The 21,953-nt window shown below is 30.8% G+C and overlaps 1 protein-coding gene, 1 long non-coding RNA gene and 1 pseudogene across 2 annotated transcripts; 2 read left to right on the forward strand and 1 right to left on the reverse strand.

Moving 5' to 3' along the window:
- Positions 1 to 9,605: 9,605 nt before the first annotated feature.
- On the forward strand, positions 9,606 to 12,207 carry LOC107909550 (zinc finger CCCH domain-containing protein 15). Its single transcript, XM_016837131.2, has 3 exons — positions 9,606 to 10,447; positions 11,125 to 11,432; positions 11,549 to 12,207. Exons 1-3 carry the CDS (start codon positions 9,866 to 9,868, stop codon positions 11,769 to 11,771), a joined length of 1,113 nt encoding a protein of 370 aa, XP_016692620.2. The 5' UTR covers positions 9,606 to 9,865; the 3' UTR covers positions 11,772 to 12,207.
- Positions 12,208 to 13,240: 1,033 nt separating this feature from the next.
- LOC107907834 (peter Pan-like protein) lies at positions 13,241 to 16,495 on the reverse strand (annotated as a pseudogene).
- A 4,031-nt stretch (positions 16,496 to 20,526) lies between these two features.
- Positions 20,527 to 21,674, forward strand: LOC121214772 (uncharacterized). Its single transcript, XR_005910516.1, has 2 exons — positions 20,527 to 20,850; positions 21,021 to 21,674. It is a non-coding gene; the product is annotated as an uncharacterized lncRNA (long non-coding RNA).
- The last annotated feature ends 279 nt before the right edge of the window (positions 21,675 to 21,953 follow it).

Consider the following 21,953-nt stretch of genomic DNA (forward strand, 5'->3'; position numbering starts at 1 on the left):
AATCTGTATAAAATATTTTATGTTATTTGACCTCTTTTTTTAAAATATTTCATAAAAGCTGTTTTAAATTAAACAAACATACATTTGAGATTTTCTTATCTTTTCATTATTTAATTAAGTTTATTTTATATCTATAAATTTATATTTTACATTGTTTTTACATATATTAAAAATACTTTGTTAAATTCAGGTTTATTAGAATGTCGTTTTTTAATTACATGACTACCGAATGAGTATTTTTTTATTTAAAAATATGACATCAACAAAATTGACAAAAAAAAAGAAGAAGAGAAGATTAACAATGTCAACAATTGGACATGATTTGTAAATCTGAAAAGTAAAGAGACTAAATTCTTGAAAATAAAAGTATAGAGACTAAATTACTAATTTGGGAAGAGTATATAGACTTATGACATATTTTAATCTTTATACTACAAAACATTTATTATTAATATATTTATAATTATAATAAATATTTATTATTAATATATTAATATTGAATATTTTCAATAATATGTGAATAATCTTATTTAAAATTAATATTTTAAAATTTATTATTAAAATAAAATTGAAATATTAAATAATTTATTAAAATAATAAATATGTATGTTTAATAATATTGAAAAATATAATATTTTATATTAATATTTCAATAACTTTAAATATTTTTAAAAATAAAAATAAAAATTATTATCAATATAATAATATTAAGCTTGATTTTAGTTAATTTTTATATAAAAATAAAATTACCTAGGAGATCTTTTCTGGAAAATGATTTACGTTTTTCAAAAAAGTAAGTCATTTTATAGGAAAATGACTTATTTTATGTTGACTTGTAAATCATTTTCTGTTGACCAAGTTATTTTTTGTAAAATAAACATAGGAAAATGCAGAAAATATTTTCTGTAAAACCTTTTACATGTGAACAAACGGACCCTAAATTTGTAACACCCTTTACCTGATTCGATCAACGGGTCCAGGTGCCAAATGTCACGATCAATGCGAGTAAGTTAACAAGACTTCTAGTTTGACTTGTTTAAAAAATTTGACTTTACAAATTACAAGATTTAGCTTCAGCTATAATTCACAACATTCGAAATTTAAATTTTTTACAAATTCACTATATTAGCCAATTTGGCAGTATTTACAATTTTGACTTAAGTTTATATCACTGACACGTCCAATTTAATCCCCCGAGGCGTAGCCTCTAAGGGTGCTCCTTTATATGCATGATACGACTGCCACACCCTATGCACAAAAATGGCAATGTCTGGTTTAGTCCTCCCCCGCAGCATCTAGGATAATTTTGATCCTGCATCCAAGGTAGTACAATCATAAGTTCAGATGAATTTAGTGATATTTCATGAAATAGTGTAATAGTATTATTTTGAAGTCTTCAAGAAAAAAATTTTAAAGTAGAGATTTCAAACTCCCTATTTATCCTTTTCCTTCCACAAATTTTACTAGCGTGGTCGATGCCTTGCCCTATTGTCCACAGCTCACCGTTGGCAGACTTAATCTCTATCTTAAACGTAAGCACGTTCTTTATGATAATGGTTCTCTATGGTACTAGTCTGATTCCACCTCATCCTCGTTTCTTTTAAACCTTAACAAGCTTAACTCCCACAATTATCCATACACTAGGACGTAAGGTTCTTTGTTTACCATTAGTTGTCTTCCACTTATGTTCTTTTTAAAATTTGGATCCTTACTTTGGTCCGTTTATCCAATACTAGAATAAACTTAGGATTTTCCACCTCAACATTTCCTCTAGTCCAAACTCGTAATACTAAAATGTTGATAAGCTAATTGAATGGACGCTCCATCATCCTGGTAGATCTATACTTTACAATCTAATCCTATGCTACTAGTTCACCATGTTCTCAATCTTCTAAAAAATTAGGTTTAATAGATAGTTCCTAGTAATCTTTACCTTCCGCCACTTTCCGACGGACTGTCTGCCCAAGGTAGCCTTTGGCAGAATTCTTCTTTTGTTAGCCCCATGTGGTCTATCTGACATTACCTAGTCTTAGTCAAACATTCTTCCTATCTGTAGATTCTCGATAGATTCTACCAATCAGATTGTTCGAGCAGTCATTATCTTCGAGCAAACCTCAGTGGACTTACTCATCTCTGGCTGTCTTTTTACCCGAGGATACTTCATTCCTCAACATAGTGATCCCTCCTATTTCCTTTTTCATGGTTAAGAGTTATATATTCCAGTTTCCTTTTCGTAACAGTTTGGTGGAATCCCTCATCAACAAGCTTAACTGCATTCACAAACATTTCTACCCACTTTTATCATTTTCGTAATTTGGTGGGTCCATAGACTAACCGTTTATCTGTTTTCTCAGACGTGTTATATTCGTCCGATCATGCTACTCTTCGTGTGAGTCATACAACTATCTCCCCTACCTTGTCTCGCCAGCTTCCTAGCTTAGTGTTTTTGTGGACTTTACCTAACGCCATAGCCCCAGTAAGGTTGTAACACCCCTTACCCGTATCCAACACCGGAATAGGGTACGAGGTATCACCAAAACACATACACTTGTAAGCGTATTTAACCGCATTATAAAATTTCATCTAAATAAAAACTTTCAAAATAATTAACATGCTTCTATAACTTTTCACAATATATCCTCGAAATATTATAATCATAATAATTAGGGCCTACGAGACCCGTCACATACTCATGCAATTCAATGCTTCATTTCCATTTCATTCAATTCGCAATTTCTCATGCTTACAATTTAGATCATATCACTAGCAATTTCCATTTAATTCACGTACAATTCAATGTCACTAAGTTTAACACTAATACGTATTTACCATTTAACTCAACGTTTATCGATTATACCATTCACTAACACATTTATGAAATTCTCAATTTTGCAATGAAGATATCACTTTAGCTTAAATAACAACATCATACTGGTATAAATACACTACCACTTATCCAATTGCTTTAATTCTTTTGGACCCATTTGTCACTTACCATCCTTAATCAAATTAGGGAACGGTTACGGAAAATTGAGTACTTCACTTTCACTTTGCCATAGTATAACTATGGTCTTACATATGATCACTTATCACTTGTCCCTGATCAGATAAGTGTAGCCACTTATCACTTTGTTTCTTGATCAGATAAGTGTAGCCACTTATCACTTTGTCTCTTGATCAGATAAATGTAGCTAAAGCTATCACTTATCACTTTGTCTCTTGATCAGATAAGTATATCCGAAGCTATCACTTTTCACTTTTCACTTGTCACTTGATCAGATAAGTGTAACCGAAGCTATCACTTATCACTTTCCACTTGTCACTTGATCAGATAAGTGTAGCTGAAGCTATCACTTATCACTTTGTCACTTGATCAGATAAGTATAGCCGAAGCTATCACTTATCACTTTGTCACTTGATCAGAAGTACTCAAATCCGGCGTTCCGCTCAATTTGATCATTTATTCATATATCAGGCTTACCAACATGTGTTAATTCATAAACCATTCATGATATTATTTCATGCCAAATCATATACTGAATATACCATACACACATACTGTGAAACCTTATTTTCACACATGAGCTTAAACATGACCAATAATGCACAAATATAAGCATCATTCATATTTCATCGTTTATAAGTTATAATCAAACATATGACCATTTATACACGAATCATTCATATATTTCCTAATTTTCCTCCTCCTCCTCTCCATTCCACATCCTTAATGTGTATAACACATTTAAACAACATTAACCATAATTTTAGTATTCACTAACATGTATATTCAAAACTGTTTATCCGAGTCAGAGTCACTAAATTATTTTTATCCGGAGCTACAGAGCTCCGGATTAAGATCCGTTAATTTTTCCTGAAACTAGACTCACATATCTTAATATCATAAAATTTTCAGAATTTTTGGTTCAGCAAAATAGTACAGTTTATTCTTTAAAGTTTCCCCTGTTTCGCTGTCTGACAGTTCCGACCACTCTTCACTAAAAATTAATTATCTCATTGTAAAGAATTTGGATGATGTTTTCATTTGTTTCTTATAAAAATAGACTCATTAAGAATTCTAACCATATAAATTATAACTCATAATAATTTTTGTACGATTTTTAATGATTTTCCAAAGTCAGAACAGGGAACCCGAATTCATTCTGACCTTATCTCACAAAATCTATTATATCTCATGATTTACAATTCCATTGCTCACACCATTTCTTTTATAAGAAACTAGACTCAATAAGCTTTAGTTTCATATTTTATTCATCCTCTAATTTAATCTCTACAATTTTTGGTGATTTTTCAAAGTTACACTACTGCTGCTGTCCAAAACTGCTTTAGTGCAAAATGTTGATTTCTATTTTGCCCCAAATTTCACAGTTTATACAATTCGGTCCTTTCTCAATTAACCCCTCAATTAATCTAATTTTATCAATTAATACTTTACCTAGACATTATAAGTTGTTACTCAACTATTGAAATCCAGAATTTCCACATATAACTCTATCTTCAAACTCTTTTACTATTAGGTCCCAAACATTCACTTTCTATTCAATTCTTTCAATAAAATCAGTATATGAACAATTTAAAGCTCTAATTTCATGATAAATCATCATATAATTCCAGCACATATTCATATCAACTTTCAAATTCTTTCATAAAATCAAAAACTAATGAATTTAACAAGTGGGCCTAGTTGTAAAAGTCATAAAAATACAAAATTTCAAGAAATAGTCAAGAATTGAACTTACTTGTAGTAAAAATATGAAGAACCAGCTTGAAAAAGCCCTTCCATGGTGTTTTTGCTGATGAGAATTCAGAAAAATGAAGAGAAATCTAGATAATTCCACTTGGGTCCTAACTTTATTAAGCAAATTTTGCAATTTTCCAATTTTGCCCTTAATTCTCCTTACTTTCTTGCTGATTTCATGCCTCTGCCGTCCAGCCCAAATAGTCCTTGGGTCTATTTGCCTTTTAAGCCCTCTTCTTTTATCATTTAAGCTATTTAATCATTTCCCAAAATTTTGCATTTGTTACAATTTAGTCCTTTTTGTTCAATTAATTATCGGAACTTTAAAATTTCTTACTGAAACTTTAATACTAACTTTTTAACACTCCATAAATATTTATAAAAATATTTATGGCTTAGTTTAAAATCCCCGAGGTCTTGATACCTCATTTCGATTCTAATTATTTTAATATTTATTTCTAGTGCACTATTCACTATTTCAAAAAGTTTCCTAACTTCACATTTAACTTATACTTACTAAATTAATAATATTTTCTACCCATTTGTCAAATTTAGTGATCTCGAATCACCGTTCCGACACCTCTGAAAATTCAGGCCATTACATTTTTTTTCTCGTCAGATTTATGGTCCCGAAACCACTGTTCCGACTAGGCCTAAAATCGGGCTATTACAAAGGTCTTACACAGTATGATCCCATGTTTAATGTCCCAGTGGACTCTCTTTGTTGCCACAGTCGAGCTATGGTCTTACACAATAGGAACCCATATTTAATGTCCTGACGGGCTCCCTTTGTTGCCATAGTTGAGTTATGGTCTTACACAATATAACCTCTTTTGATGTGTTGCCCCGAAGGACTTAATAATCGTTTCCACGATGTCAATCTGAAGGACCTTATTGCCATCACGGTATCGCTCCATAGAGTCGAGGGACCCTCGTCACAATGTCACTCTAGCGAGCCAGTTGATAATCACTGTCACGGTGTCGCTCTATAGAGTCGATAGACCGTCGTCACGGTGTCACTCTAGCGAGCCAGTTGATGACATTCCATGGCGTAGCCATACTCTCTTGTATCTGCTTAACAATCTGCCCATTCCTCCAATTCTGCCAGTGTTTCCTAACTTCCTTTACCCTGTCAAGGTAAATTACCTTCGTACTCTGCGTATAATATAGTTATATATTTCATACAATCAAGGTACGTTATATATCTCACAAAGTACGGCACATTTCAATACCAAGTAATACCCTTTTAACATTCAATGATCATACTTACAATCACTCACATACTTGTATAAGATTATGCATTCACAACATGCTTCGTCACCATTTTTACACAAAACAACCCAAAATAGTCACAACACAAATCATTTAACAATGAAATCTCATCAACCACCTAAGACAGAGTGCAGAAACTCACCTAGCTTCATTTATCCTTGGTAGCTTAACTTGTCTAAACGCGAAAGCCTCCTTACCCTGGCAGCTAAGCATGACAACCATTTATCAGTTAACTCAAAGATATTCAAACCTTAAAACCCAAAATCCATAATTATACAAAAAGTTTTGAGAATTCTTACTTCTCTTTCCTCTAATCCACGAGTACAGAGAGGCTTAGGGCTTACCAATTTATCGAATTCTCGGCTTCCTAAACTTTGAACCTCACCTTTACCACCACATGCAAAATTTTCTTGAACCTCCTCTTCTTCTTTAGAGCAACCAAAGAAGACATTGCAGACGAGGAGATTACCAGCTAAATTTTTTAGAATTCTCTCCTCTTTACCCACTTATATATATAGCAAGGTTGCACGGTCTCCTAGACCATTTTAGCCAATCACTACTAATTATTTGGCCTTCTGCTATGGAACCAGCCGGTTCCATTCTAACCAAATCAGAATTGAGATCCAACTAATCACAATTTAGCCACTAAAATTTCTAAATTTCCCGTAGGAGTCTGACACTTCGCCAACCCATTCAATTTAATCCTAATTTTCTTTAAATTTTGGGTCAATAAAGATAACCGAGTGTTGCATGCAGACACCACACATATTTCCATATATAATTGCGTATTCTAAACCCCGATGCATGCCCTTTGGGGCACAGTTAAGGGGTCAAAATACAATTTTACCATTACTAATTTAACATTTGTAAATTATAATGGGTATAAAAGGAATTTTTTTATTTTAGGGGCTACCGAGACCCCTACCAGCCCTTTTTCTCCGCCCCTAGTCACTCTAATGTAAAATGGATAAACTTATACAATATACATATACAATTATACACACTAGCATGATGTTGCAGTAGAGAAAGAAAAAACAAATGGTCTTTCCATTAAATTTTTTTTATATGTTTTTGCCCTTAATGGTGTGATTGGTTGGGTTAAAAAGTGGATGGATGGGAGGAGGGAGTGGAAAAGTGGAAAGAAAATAAATTTTAAGTGTGCTTAACAAGGAAGAAAAGTTAGAGGAAAGAAAATAGGAAGAATGATTATTTTCTATTTTAATGCATAAAAATCCTTCGAAATTGGAATGATGAGAAGAGAGAAAATGAGAGGTGTGCATGTTAGTACAAAATGATGCATTTTTCAAAAAAAAATTTCCTTTTGGCTTTGCTTGGTAGAGTGAAAATAAAATTGGAAGGATGAAAAATTGAAGGGATAGAAAACTAGATGGATAAAAAAACATAAATTTTCTTTCTATAGAGTGGAAAGAGAGTTGGAAGGTTGGAAAACATTTGAAAAATGTATCATTTTGAACTAACATAGATATCATTCCAATTTAGAAGCATTGATTTCATGCATTAAGATGGAAAATGAATATTTTTTTTTTGGTTTTTTTCTTCTTATTTTTTTTTCTCAACCAAGCACCCCGGAATTTATTCTCTCTATTTTTTCACTCTCTCCTCTCATCCTTTCACTTTTCTACTCAACTAAACACACCCTTCATTTTTCTAATTAACCAGCAATGGATGGAAAGAAAATTTCTTCTCTTTTCATTTTTTAATCCTTCCTATCAAGCACACATATGAAAAGAGAAAAAATATAATTTTTTTTCCTATCTTTTCAATTTTTCATCTTTCCAATTTTCTTTTTACTCAATCAAACAAAGAATAAAAAATTAATTTCTATATTTTTATCAAACCTGTTACGTATTTCCCTAGTTTATATTTATTATTTTAGTCTTTAATCAATTAATCCCTAAATTGAATACCAATTTCTTCTCAGTTGTATTAAAACTTGTTAAAAACATTTAGTTGGTCGTTTCTTCAACTTAGGCGCACACCAAATAAAAATGCTTTAATAAAAGAAATATTGTAACTGGTGATGGTTGCACTCTACGGTACTGGTAGGAGGAGTGGATGAAATTATAAAAATTATTAAAAATTAAAAATATTAAATTTGATTGGTTCATCAATTTATTTTAACGGTTAAAATTATCAATGACGAAAAATCGTTAACAGATAGATTTCATTGATTTTTTTTATTAACGATAAAGGCTTAATTGAATGTAAATTTAATATAGGGGCTTAATTAATTTTTTCCTTTCTTTTAACATATAATCCTATATAGAAAATCATCAAACTAGATATGATATTGCTAGTGTCACGAACCCGATCAAAGCCCGTGACAATTGCGTAAGGAGTGTCTCATAGAGGCCAATTGATGAAATGTGACTCATTTAATTCAATTGAACTGACTCAACTCGTGTAACCCATAGAGAAACCCATCTACTTGAAGCTTTGGTGATCTAATGAAACAGTCCAGTAAAATTAGAATTACCAGAATAAATAGTGTAAATCCAAAAGGGATAACTCGATCTGTACTGTTGGTTTTGAGGGAGTTCAACTAAATAGAGGTCATTCCTTTCATTTGTAATCATTTTATTCATGGTTGTGAATATATTTGAGAGCATTTACTCAAACACTTGGTGTGCACTATTTTCCCTTTGGTTTTCTGTTCTACGTTGCTCTTTTGGTTCGAGTTTGTTTCTACTATATTTTAATGTCTTAGAGATCTTTTACGAAAGTTAAGTTGACTTAGGCAAATTTGGAGTAAAGAAATCGTCTAAGGTCGCACAGTTTGCGAGGCTAAATTTCTAGCCCTGTGACACTAGGAGGTAGTTATAGTTGTGATAAAAAAGCAATCTCTTGAAGAAAATGATGACTTCCTCCTTCCTAAATGGCAATACTTTTTAAAAAAGATAATTAGTCAAACCAATCAAGTTGTTGATTTGTCGATTTGATTAGTTTGACTGTCAATTCAATTGACTTCCAATTTAATTGGTCCAAAAACACCTTTTAAATTAGTATATTAATTGATTCTCAATTCAATCGATTCGATCTATCAATTTGGTTTAATTCAAATAACATTACTAATGGTTTATATGTCTTAAACTCGCTTCATGACTTGAAAATTCTGTAAACCTCCGCATACACGATTACCCCCCCCCCCCAATCAAATTAACTTCAATTACAAGCAACTCATATCATCAAAAGCTCTCTCTAACCGCATCCGGGCCTCGCATTTCCTGTGCCTTAAGTTGTTTCTAATTACAGAAAGTCAATTAGACAACCCTCATGAAATAATCGTGACCGTTGCATTTACACAAACATGATTGAGCTTGATCATCATCCTCCCCCCTCCCATTGTCTGTTGTCAAAACTTGAGGATGAAGGAAAGCGTAGAAGGGTATCCTTGCTAATGTAATTTAATCAAGAGGACATTTACGTCATTTGCTAATGGTGTGAATCCTGCATTGCCAAAATGCAATGCAAGCGCACTTTTCTGTTTTCTCTGCTGGTACCACTGTTGGTGCATGCAAGCAAGTATTGCAACTGTTATTTGTGAACTAGAAAATGAAATTTACAATTTAGATTAAATGACTTAAATGCCCTAACAATGATTTAAGATGATTGAAATCCAAGGGCAAAAGTAGGTAAAGAGTGAAAATTCTAAAGTGAACAAAGGGTAATTCTATGATGTGCTTATTTAACAGTTTTGATTCCAGAATTCCTCTCTACAATTCACTGCCAGGCCACTTTTTTCCCTCCAATTCGATATTACTGTATTTTTTTACTTTTTTCTGCTTTCTCTGAATTCTTTTTTCAAGCTTCGGTATGCAAAACGACAATGTTTCAACCGCCTACGGTGACCTCGCAGCCGGAAAACTGAACCATTACCAGAATGGCGGAGTTTACTCTTCCTCCACCGCCAACTCATCCGCATCTCTCTTAGCTCTCCATCATCCCCGCCTTCTCATGCAACAGCATCAAGATATGATCAACCGTCACAGCCTCTGCCTCTCGCGCTTTCGCGAAGCTGCAAAAGAAGCCGAATCACTCCGCCAAGAGAATACTTCTCTACGATCAGTCAATAGCGACCTCAACAAACAACTCAACGCACTGTTCCAAGCCTCTGTTCAGGATCACTTTGCATCCTCTGATTACAACACAACGCCGTTTGATTTGGTGAACGCGTTGGAAGAACTTTGTTTCGGCGGCGGAGGCGGCGTAGGAGAGGGAGAAGTTTCTGACATGGAAGGTGAAGTGGATGTCGAGAGGGTTAAGTTGCCTAAGAGCATATCGATTAGATCTAATGGATATCAGAAGATGATGAGTAAAGCTGGAGCAGCGAGTCATCGTGGTAAAACTCGGGGACTAGCTCGGACTTCAAATGCTTCTCAACAGATCGGTAGAGCTGTGAGTATAATTTTGACTTTCTTCTAATTCTTTCCCTTATTCTGTTCGGATAGCAAATTCGTAATTGCCAGTCTATTGTTCTACATTATGTACATATCGCCAGTTTATTTTCATTTCTAGAGTTATATTTATTTGCTTATTTCTAAAGCTATATGTCAGGCAAAGCTGGCATCAGTACAATATTCTCGCAGCCAAACAACGGAATGAGCACCATTAAGCATTAATTACATTTTTTAGTACGATTTTATTTAATGAATACCTTCTCTGACTTGGCAATGAAGCAATACAATAAACTTAACTATTTTAGACGCGACTGAGATGATGATATATATTTAGTTCAAATTTATTCTTGTCAGTGGCTTTTTAGCCTTTTGGGGGAGAAGTGAGGAGCTAGTTCAAGGGACTCTGAAATCATCCTTGTATTTTATCTGTATAACATGAAAATTTGTTAGTATAGAGTTAAGACTTTCGAAAGTTAAACGATGGCGTTAGTAAGATTGTTAACAACCAGAGGTTTGCTTAGACGTCTAAGGTTTTGTTTGTATGGTGAGCTACCTTGTTGCCACCCAAAGAATGTGAAATGACAATATTAGTATAGATTATTCATTTGTTTCTTGTTCTTAATTAAATCTTATAATAGATAGGGTGAGTAATGTCTTTAGACGAATGTAAAGCAGAAGGTGTACGTGCAAGGAGGGAAGGAGGAGGAAGAGCTACTTGAACTGGAAGTATACAACCAAGGCATGTTAAAGACTGAGCTCTGCAACAAATGGCAAGAGACTGGTGCCTGTCCATATGGTGACCACTGCCAGTTTGCTCACAGTGTCGAAGAGCTCCGCCCTGTAATACGCCACCCTCGATACAAGACTGAGGTCTGCAGGATGGTCCTTACTGGTTATGTCTGTTCCTATGGCCATCGATGCCATTTTCGTCACGCACTTACTGAACAGGAGAAGTCCATTGGCCACCTAAATCCCCAAACCAGGTAAACCTATTCGTTCAGGCGATTATCATATTGGTTGGTAGCTGTAGAGATGTTCATATAATTCTGAACCCCAGTTTTTTTTTTTAAATAATGTGCTTAATCCAGTCAGTTTATAGGTATGATGAGCATATATTAAATTTCGAAATTGGAATCATAAAATCAAAGAAAAAGTTACGAAAGATGGAGATTAGTAGAGGCTTTGTGTTCCCCGATGGTGGGAGATACGTTGAGGTGATTAGAGATATCAGATATGCACTTTTCTTTTTACTTCTCTTTACTATGTTTGTTTCTTCAAGTAGCATGAGTACTTGCGGTTACCGGGATGTTTGGTGCGCTTAAGCCAAGCAACAATCTGACAACAACTAAAAAAGAGAACCATTAATGGTAATTATGTTCTTAGATTCTGGCAAAGTAAGCAACTTCCGTGAAGTCAATATTGATGTCATTACCCATTTGAAACTCCTCCTGGATGAGCTTTTTGTTGTATACTTACGGAGTAATGAAAATTTTGAATTAAAAACCTCATCTTATTTTGGTAAATGCTAACTGCTAGCTATATGAAGCTAGAAATGGGTTCCTATGTTTTAACACTATACTCTTAACAAGGAAATATTAAAGATTTTAGGTTTTACATCTGAAAATTCTGAACATATAGCAAATTTTAAGTATATCTATGGAACAAAACTGATTACGATTGAAGAAACTGAGGGCACGTTTGGTTCGCTGTATTGGATTAGAGGTGTATTGGATTAGAGGTGTAATGGAATAGATGTGTAATAGCAAATCAACTGTTTGGTTGAATGTAATGGAATAAAGGCGTAATAGTAAAACTGTGTTTGGTTGAATGTAATAGAGGTGTAATAGCATAATGGAGAAAACTAAAATGACCAGAATACCCTTAGCATAAATTTGTTTTGGTAAATGATTATTGTTATTGTTATTTAAATTTTAATAAGATTATTTATTATAAAAAATAAATAATTTAATCATATTTAAACATAATTATTATTTAATATATTTTAATTAAAATATATAATTTAATAAAATTCTTAATAATTAGCAGAAATTTGTTTTGGTAAATTATTTTATTTAAATTTTAATAAGATTATTAATATCAATAATAAATAATTTACTCATATTTAAACATAATTATTATTAAATATATTTTAATTAAAATATATAATTTAATAAAATTCTTAATAATTAATATTCTTATATGAATTTACTCAAATCATAATATATGATACTGTAAAATATAAATTAAAATAATAATTATTAAATATATTTTAATTAAAATATATAATTTAATAAAATTCTAATAATCAATATTCTTATATGAATTTACTAAAATCATAATATATGATACTATAAAATATAATTTGAAATAATTAATATTAAATATATTTTAATTAAAATATATGATTTAATAAAATTTAAAATAATTATCTAGATTCAAATTTAAGAATTATTTACATGAACAAAAATATAATATTTGTTTCTAAGTTAATTATTTTAATAAAATAATTAAATATTTATATAACGGTGTTCTCATCTTTTGGTATTTTTATATGCAATTTTAAAGATTGAATCCAAACTTAAAAGAATATTTATTTGTAAGCATTTCACCGGTTTACTTCAACTCAATTATTGATTAATTTTTAATAAACATAAATTCAAATCTTCTGAATATTGTATTGAATTTTAGACAATTTTTTATTTTGAGAAAGGAGTTCATCATAAATGCATCACCCCTTGTCTAGTTCTCTAACCAAAGCAGGATAAACAGAATGGAACAAAAGACCATCAAGTAAAAAATAGCTGTATCTATCGAACACTGCATTTCAGGGCTTAAATTAAGCATATGTCCCAGTCCATGATCACACAATTTTGAGACAAGATTGGAAGTTCATTGTAGTTTAGATAATTGATTTATACATGGAATTAATTTCAAGTGTTGTTTACCTCTGATCCTATAGGCTGATATACCACAGACTTGCTATTTCCAAAGTTGAAAACTACCCTCACAGCCGTTAATGTATTAACAAAAAATAATAAGACATGATGTAACTATCTAAGATGTGGGTTCGCTACCGCTCGGCTCATCCAACATCTCAACCACAAGAGCATACTGCACAAGTTAAAAGCAGGAATGGTGAGGGATGATGTTGTTTATATACATATATATAGAGAGAGAGAGATTGAAGTTCATGGAGATGAAAAAATCAGAGAAAGACCTCATCATTCTCTTCAAAGTAGATTCCATCAACTGCACTTTTCTGCTGGAACTCCCATCCTAAACTATTTCTAACTAAATGCCAGAACTTGACAAAAAGATGCAGGTTTCAACTATTTCAAGGAAAAATAATCATGCTAACAATTAGTCAGCACAACTACATATCTAAAAATCATGAAACTACCTTGCAGAAGCAGTGCAGAAAGCTATCAGAAGAAAACCATGAATCATCCAATAATGCTGATGTCCCTGCCTCCCCAACACTACGATCTTTCTGAAGTCCATATTTTAGATATTAACACTAAACTATAAACATCAAGACAGGAAAAAGTGCATCATGTGTTGTTGACAGACAGCATATGCTGAAACTATAAGAGAGAAAAAAGATAGCTCCAATTCAGTATGCATAAACTTGAATGGAATAGCAAATATTTGTTGATCTAGGCATACAGCTCTTACCATAATGTACAGAATTATATAGTTAAGGCAAATTTACCCAAAAAAGGATCCTAAACAAAGAAATGATAAATTCAGAAAATTACCTTTGTGAACAACTGACTCCTTGCTTGAAAAGGCTGCAAAATATATACAACGGAAAAGTCAAGGCCAAATAAAAATAACAAATCCATTTTCTATATACTAGCATTAAGTAATTTAAAAATGAAAACAAGCCAAACAGTTGAATATACATGAAGGGAGGAAACGTTTTTATTGTAGTTAATCAACACAATCCTCTGGCAAGAAGAGAGTTTAACCTGTAACATTTCATGTCCAAACAATGTTAAAGAGGGAAGAAGAAAAGAAATAAGATCACTTTGAATACTATAATTTAACTGTCTAAGTGAACTCACAGTGTTGATATCAATATCCGGAAAGATGTTCTTGAACACCATAGTCGTGAGCCTTAATTGTTCATCTGCTGCTGCAAAACCAAACAGAACAATCTGCCCAAAGATATATTTAGAATTACTACCATGAAGGTTCCATACAAGTTAAGGCATAAACTCAAAGAAAGAACAAGGTTTCAATCTCTCTTTAGTTATGTTTTAATACAAAAAAACACCACAATATTTGGCTCATAAAAAGACATCCATTTCTAAGTTATACAAGCAGCTAAGAATTACAATAACCTTAAAAGTTCCACTGCTGAGACAGTGTGAGTAGAAGAAATTACCAAAGGAGGATTCTTGAAAATATCCTGCGGGCAACGAGGGCGCAATTGAGAGTAGGGCCTTGAGGGGTCTTTGCAACCCTAAGGACAGGCGAAGTTTTGATTTTAGATAAAACGAGGAAATGGGTTACACCCATTGGCCCTGCAACATTCAAAAAGTCTTTCAAATTGTTCCTTTTCTTCTCCTGCAACCGTTAAACAACGACAAACAATAAATCTAGTTAAAGGGACAACTTATAAAACAACAAAATTTCATTTTTTTAAACAAAAAAGAGGGAAATGAATTACCTTGAGTTTGAGAGCAGTATAAGGAAGCATCAATTTTCTCAAATCCATTTGAAGTTGCCTAAGAGGACCAGGAAGCTTCCCCCTCGAAAACATAAAACTATTCCGGATTTTATTCCCTGTGATATGGTCTACATTCGGTTGCTGTTGCCACAACCTGTTCGAATGAAGTATTGAAAGAGGAGAAGGATTTAGGGCTGGGTTTTTGAAGAAAGGGCAATTTTCTCTGGCAATTGTTGTTGGGATTACTCACAGGCGATCTGAGACGTGGAGATTTGGTTCGAAGAAAACTGCTGTTGATGTTGGGAGGGAGAGGGTGGGGTGGAGCAGCAGATTTTGGCTGGGGAGGGTAAAACAGAAACGATTAGCTAATCTTTACTTTTGGAACGGAATGGCTAATCGTTGTTGAAGCAGAGAAAATGAGTATTACATCCGTGTTGTAATAGGCCTGTAATAGGCAAAACATCAAACCAAACACGGGATTAAGTGGGGATTAGTGGGGCCCACAGATTAGGGGTGTATTGGCTAATCCAATACACCCAACCAAACATGCTCTGAAAGTTATGGGTTCACATTTATATGTATAATTAATGAAACTAATTAATATGGTACGAGGGAATCTAATTCTGCTCTTATAAAATTTTACAGCAGTTTTAGCTATTGGCTCCTTTTAAATCCCACAGTGGATGGGAGCAAATGTTTGCCAATATATAGAAAGGCATGAATATAAGATTACATTTAATAATAGAATTATGAAAATATAAGATTTTATTATTTGATTGATAAGAATGTAAAATTATGTAAAAGTATAATTTATTAATTTTTTTATAAAGTTTATTTTTAAATAGGTCTATTTTTTATATTATTAATCTTAATTTTTATTAAATTATGATAATTATTATTTTTATTATAATTTATATATTGATAAGTAAAATATATGATGTTGAAATAATTTTATAAGTCATTATTATAATAATTCATAAAATGTAGTTGCACATTCACTATAATTTATAAATTTTAATTATAATCATAATATAATAATTATAATTTTAAAGTTGATATCTACATTCCAGTGTAGAAAAAATATATTTTATTTTTAATTAGATTTAAATTTTATTAGAGAAAAAAAAAGAAATTGATTAAAATAATAAAAAAAAATGGTGAATTGATTCAAAATTTAATATTACGCGCATAAGTTTAAGATAATCTAAGGGATGAGTGTATTGAGGCTGCACCAAATATTTCGATATTTTTATATTATTTGAGAATGTGAAATTACGAGGTGATCGAAATATGAAGAATCCAAACAATGTAATCTTATTCCACAAAGTGAGATTATGTGTTGTGCTATATTTAGCCAACCAAATACACCATTAATTCAAAATCTAATTTAGTTTTATTTAAAAAAGAGTTTAAGTACTAAAAAGCCCTTCAAAAATAATTTTAAAAAATTTCAATTGAGCCCTTGGAATATGGTTTTCTGACGACGTCCCTGTCGAACTGTTAAGTATTGATGTGGCATGGTGGTTGATGTGGAAAAATGATAATGTGGTGACTAACGTGGCATTTGACGTGAAAGAATGTTGACATGAAAGGCTTAATTGATCTTTCATTATTTTGATTGGACTTAATTGATTTTTAATTATTTAATCCAATAAATTATTAAAATATCATGAAATTTGGAAAATATAAAAATAATAGAAAAACTATAAATATTATTAAATATTAAAAAATATAGAATATTATTAATATGTTATGAAAAATATAATAATATATAAATTTAGAAATTATAGAAAACAATTTAAAAATATAAAAAAGTTATAGAAATATATATAAATTTATAAAAATTATAAAAACTTATTAATAGTATTAAAAAGTTATATAAATTATAAATATATATAAGAAAAATATAGAAAAATTTTGTTATTTGAAAAGCTTGGATTTGGTTTTGACGGGTGATTGAAGAATACTGATGTGATCAGACTTGTACGGGGTGTCAAGTAAGGGGTTGATAGACAATAAATTTAGTGTTTGATGAGTAATGATTTTGATTAATGAGAGGTGGTACGGAAAAAGTTGATAATGATGGATCGAGATATAATATAAGGTAATGTGAGAGAGAAAGCAAAAATGAGTAGTATTTTTTATTAATTTTTTAAAAACTATTAGAAATTATTAAAATATTATAAAAATTATTAAATCTTATAAAAATTTTAAAATTACTGCTATTATAAATTTGATTCATTTTTAGCATTTTTTTTATCTTTTCTAGAATTCATTTTAGAATTTTTTATAATATCTCAAAACTAATTAAGCACTTTTAAAATAATTAAAAAAAATCAATCAAACCATTGTAAAATAATTTAAAATGAATTAAACCATTGTACTTTTTCTAAAGTTGTGGAGAGTTTCACTACAACCCGTCAATGGCTGATTCTTTCTAGTTTTTTTTTTTTTTGTTTTTTGGTGGCTAAAGATTAACACCTTTCCCAGGTTCGCTCTTTTGCATCTTCTAATTTGGCAGCATGGATACGCTATTTTTTATGGAAAATATATGTGGAATAAAAGTCTCTCCAATCTAGGTATAGAATGATGCTTGGAACGATTATATATTCAAAGTTTCTGGAAAACTGCAACACAATGGATACTTCAGGGAATTTGACTTGAAATGACCCCAAATGGAATCCTCCACTCCTTGGATCAATCAAGATGAATATGGATGCAGTTTGTGACAAACAAAGCCAAACAGCCAGATTTGTAGCTATGGCTCACGACTGCAATGAAAGTTGAGGGGAGTATGAGCAATGGCCACTACAATAATCATTGCAGGTTGGCAACTTTTTGGAACAAAATTGTTGAGCTGTAATGGCTGTTGCTATCTTGATAGTTCATTTTTCAACATCAATCCATTTAAAGCATTATATTTTGAAGATTAAGACATTTTGAACACTTATCTTTTATATCTCCACATTATCTTGGACTCTATTATTCTATTTTATATGTTATTTTAATTGCATTTTTATAGGGGAGATTAGTTATAATTTATATAGTATGTTAGCAAGATGAAATCATGTCGGGGAAATTTGTACCAGTTTCAACACTTATCTGTTCATTAAAGAACTAGTAATACGAGTGTATTCCTTGTTTTTTAGCCGAAGTTTTTAAGAGAAAAATATATAGAGCTTTAAGTATAAATGTAAAGTTGCTAAAACGAGGTGTATTAAAACTTAAATCACTTATCGTATGAATTTGGTAGATAGATTATCTCTCTAAAAAAGACCTCAACAGGCATAAAAAAAAATTAAATTGCGTAAGCTACTTCATTTTGTTGATTTTTATTTATCATAGTTACACTCTCGATCGACGCTCACTAGCTGTGCCACTGCTTATATCATTGCTCCCGTGTTCTTGCAATGGTAGTTTGATTGGCAACAAGGTTCTCTACCATTATCAATTGTTTCCTGGGAGGAGGGGAGTTTGCTATTGTTTCTAAAGAGTCCCTTTCGTCTTTTAATGAGAATTTTTGGGTGTCTTTTTCGTATGTTCTGCGAGCTTGTAAATGGACAGTCGACTGGGTTGCAAGAAAAACAAAGATGGGATTATGGCCATGTGATTGGTTTTACATTTTGCCTAGTCACCATGTTCCCTTCTTTCGATGAAATGATGAACTTCTAACCCCAAAACAAAAATAATTCATTAATGTTAATGTAAAAAAGTAATTCAAAAATCAGAATAATTATATAAATAGGAATAAATATCAAAATTATGACGAGTAATTTAATACATAAACTTTGATTAAACTATGGTTTTGATTCAATTATTTATGTATGTAATATGTAAATACAAAATGGTATTATCTCAATAAAAATGTTAGCAGTTTATGAAAATTAAATCAAATTAAAATATCATTTCAAAAGTTACACAAAATTAAATTTCGTATACAACAATGCACCCATAAATAATTTTGAGATTTACCCTAACAAATACTAAAAATTTTAAATTTTAAAACATCGTAACTTAAAAATATTTAAAGTGATTAGTAAGTCGTGATTGTAATTTTAGTCAAAATACTTAAAAGTGAAACTCAGCAAAATCATCACAAAATTAGTGAAAAATGCGGCTTTTTAAAAACAACCAAGTGATTTAAGTACTTTTTTTTTTACATTATTTTGGAAGTCAAAAGCTAACTTTGGCAAAAAGTGTGTCCCAACAAATATTTTATACTAGACATGTGTTTTTAACAATTTAACTTTTTTAGTTTGTTGGTTAAATGCTTGCATTTTTTACTCTTGAGTTTAAATTTGAATCTCCTCCAGGTTGGTTTGTTTTTTTTTAATTTTTAATTAATATTTTTAATTTATAAGTATATTATTTTGAAGTTTTTAATTAAAAAACATGTTTTTAAGTTTTTATTTTTAATCTTTTTAATTAAAAACTTCTTTATTTAGGTAGATGAAATAATAAATATGTAGTTATATAATGAAAATAAGTTATATATATCATTATATTAAATATATTTTATTATTTAAAAACATCAACTAATTTTTTAATATATTTTTATATATAATTTTATATGTTAAATATTTATTTTTTTCACGTACATTGTGGGCATGGTAAGCTCCAATGTTATAAATATAATTGTTTCAAATGTAATTATTTTTTCACCTATATTGTGGGTATAGTAAATTTAATATATAAAATTAATTAATTATTTTTAGTAAATATAATTTTTATATGTGAAATATTTATTTTTTTCATACATATCATGGGTGTGACAAATTTTAGCATCATATATTTTTGTATGTGTATTTTTAACAATTATTTGAAATATTTTACATATAAAAATAATGATATTTGAAATAATTACTTTTTTTAATATTAGAATTTACCATACCCACAATGTAGGTGAAAACATATTGATATTTGTAATAATTATTTAATTTTATAATATTAGAATCTATCATACCCACAATGAAGATGGAACAAAAATAAGTATTTCACATATAAAAAATTATATTATATTTGAAATGATTAATTAATTTTTATATTAGAATTTATCATGTCCACAATGTACATGAAAAAAAAATATTTGACATATAAAAATTATATATCAAAAAATTAATTTATGTTTTTTAAAAATAAAATATAATTAACAAAATGATACATATATTCATTATATTCATAATGTAAGTGAAAAATAATGATATTTGACATAAAAAATTATCAAAAAATTATTTGACACTTTTAATAAATAAAATATATTTAACATAATAATATATATACTTATTTTCATTATATAATTACGTATTTATTAATTAGAATAGAATAAAAAACTTAAAAACATGTTTCTATATACGCGTAGTTTTATTTTTGGAGGGTTCAGTCCACATACATGAGAACTAGGGCTTTCGTCAGCGTACAAAGGAAAAGCATAGGCGATTGGTATGAGCACCTATTTATAAGGTAGCTTAAAATGCCTAAGAGGCTCCCTGAAGAAAGGGCAAACAAAGGCTTAGGCCGGTGAAGATGGAAACGGAGAGAGAGTTACTGGAAATTTTTGGAAGTGGGGTGCGAGGAAAGATCATTTCTCTTCTCTCTTATATGTACACACACACACATACAAAGAGATCAAACCAGATCTTTCCTATGCCCCCCATTCCACTGATTTCTAGTTCTTCTTCTCCATTTTCTTTCTTCTTTCTTTCATTTCATGCCTGCACCTTCGCTTGGTAAGTTCAATCGGTAAATCTTATCTATTCTTCTCGTTCTTCGTTTCTATATTTAAACAGATCTGTTTGTTGATCTTTCAGCACACACTTCTTATATTTTGTTTTTTTGTTCTTTCTCTGATCTTTACTGTAAATATAAGTAATTTTCCATGGATTTCCTGTGAGTCCAGTTGAGAAATCGTTATTGTGACTCGGAGATGATATGCAGATGTATTTGACCCTTGATTTCAGATTCACTCTCCCCTTTTGAAGATCGGTTAATTTATAATTTTTGTTAGAAGACGAAATTTTGTCAAGATCCTTGAGTATGGTTTAAGAATCTTTTTTATATCTGAAATTTTAAGCTAACTATAGTAGCAATTTTTTTCTGGGAACGGTGGAAGCTTTGGATCTGTCGTTGCTTCAAAGTATTCCTTTGTTTCACTGTTTGACAGAGTGTGCTCTTATATAACTATACCACAAGCTATAATCAAAATAAACAGCTTTCCCTTGTCCCCAAACGAGAAATGGCAGGAGTTGAAACCATAGTTCTTGATAACGAAAGTTACTAGTAAGAGTTGAATCTATTGTAGTGGCTGAAGCCTTAGCCAAGGATTTTTTGTTCTGGGCGACCTCTGCTAAAAGGGATATCTTTTGTTTTGTGTTGATGCTTCTTTTGTCCACTGATAAAACGAGTGTTCCCGTTGATTGGGTCACTGGATGCACTAGGATAAGATGGATGATGGTTACTTCTAAATCAATGGATTTTTTTAAAAAAAAATTGATCGGGAAAAACAATGTTTCTAGTAATGTAAAGAAACTACTATGGTTTCACTACTTTTCAATTTAGGGCTACTTGAGATTGCCGATGGGGTTGAGAATGCTTATTACCGATGGGTTCAAAATACTTTTCGATTGATAAACTTATTTTAAAAAGTGCAATGAGAAAGCTGTCAAAAATTATAGTGTAAAGTTAAAATGTTAGATTTTAAATATGATATTAAAAATAAATTTAGATAATAATTAAGTATTCTAATATATATAAAATATATATTTTAAATGCTTTTTAATCATTAATAAATTACTTGTAAGTTTAATTGCACATGAAATATTTTAAAATTTAA

This window comes from Gossypium hirsutum, chromosome D02 (genome assembly GCF_007990345.1).
Source record: "Gossypium hirsutum isolate 1008001.06 chromosome D02, Gossypium_hirsutum_v2.1, whole genome shotgun sequence".
NCBI lineage: Eukaryota > Viridiplantae > Streptophyta > Magnoliopsida > Malvales > Malvaceae > Gossypium > Gossypium hirsutum.

Bases quoted from the DNA above. Each gene is read 5' to 3' on its own strand.
- LOC107909550 (XM_016837131.2), top strand. From the start codon at position 9,866: ATGCAAAACGACAATGTTTCAACCGCCTACGGTGACCTCGCAGCCGGA. The intron at 10,448-11,124 runs GTGAGTATAATT...AATGTAAAGCAG, and splicing joins CTCAACAGATCGGTAGAGCT to AAGGTGTACGTGCAAGGAGG. The intron at 11,433-11,548 runs GTAAACCTATTC...GTCAGTTTATAG, and splicing joins CACCTAAATCCCCAAACCAG to GTATGATGAGCATATATTAA.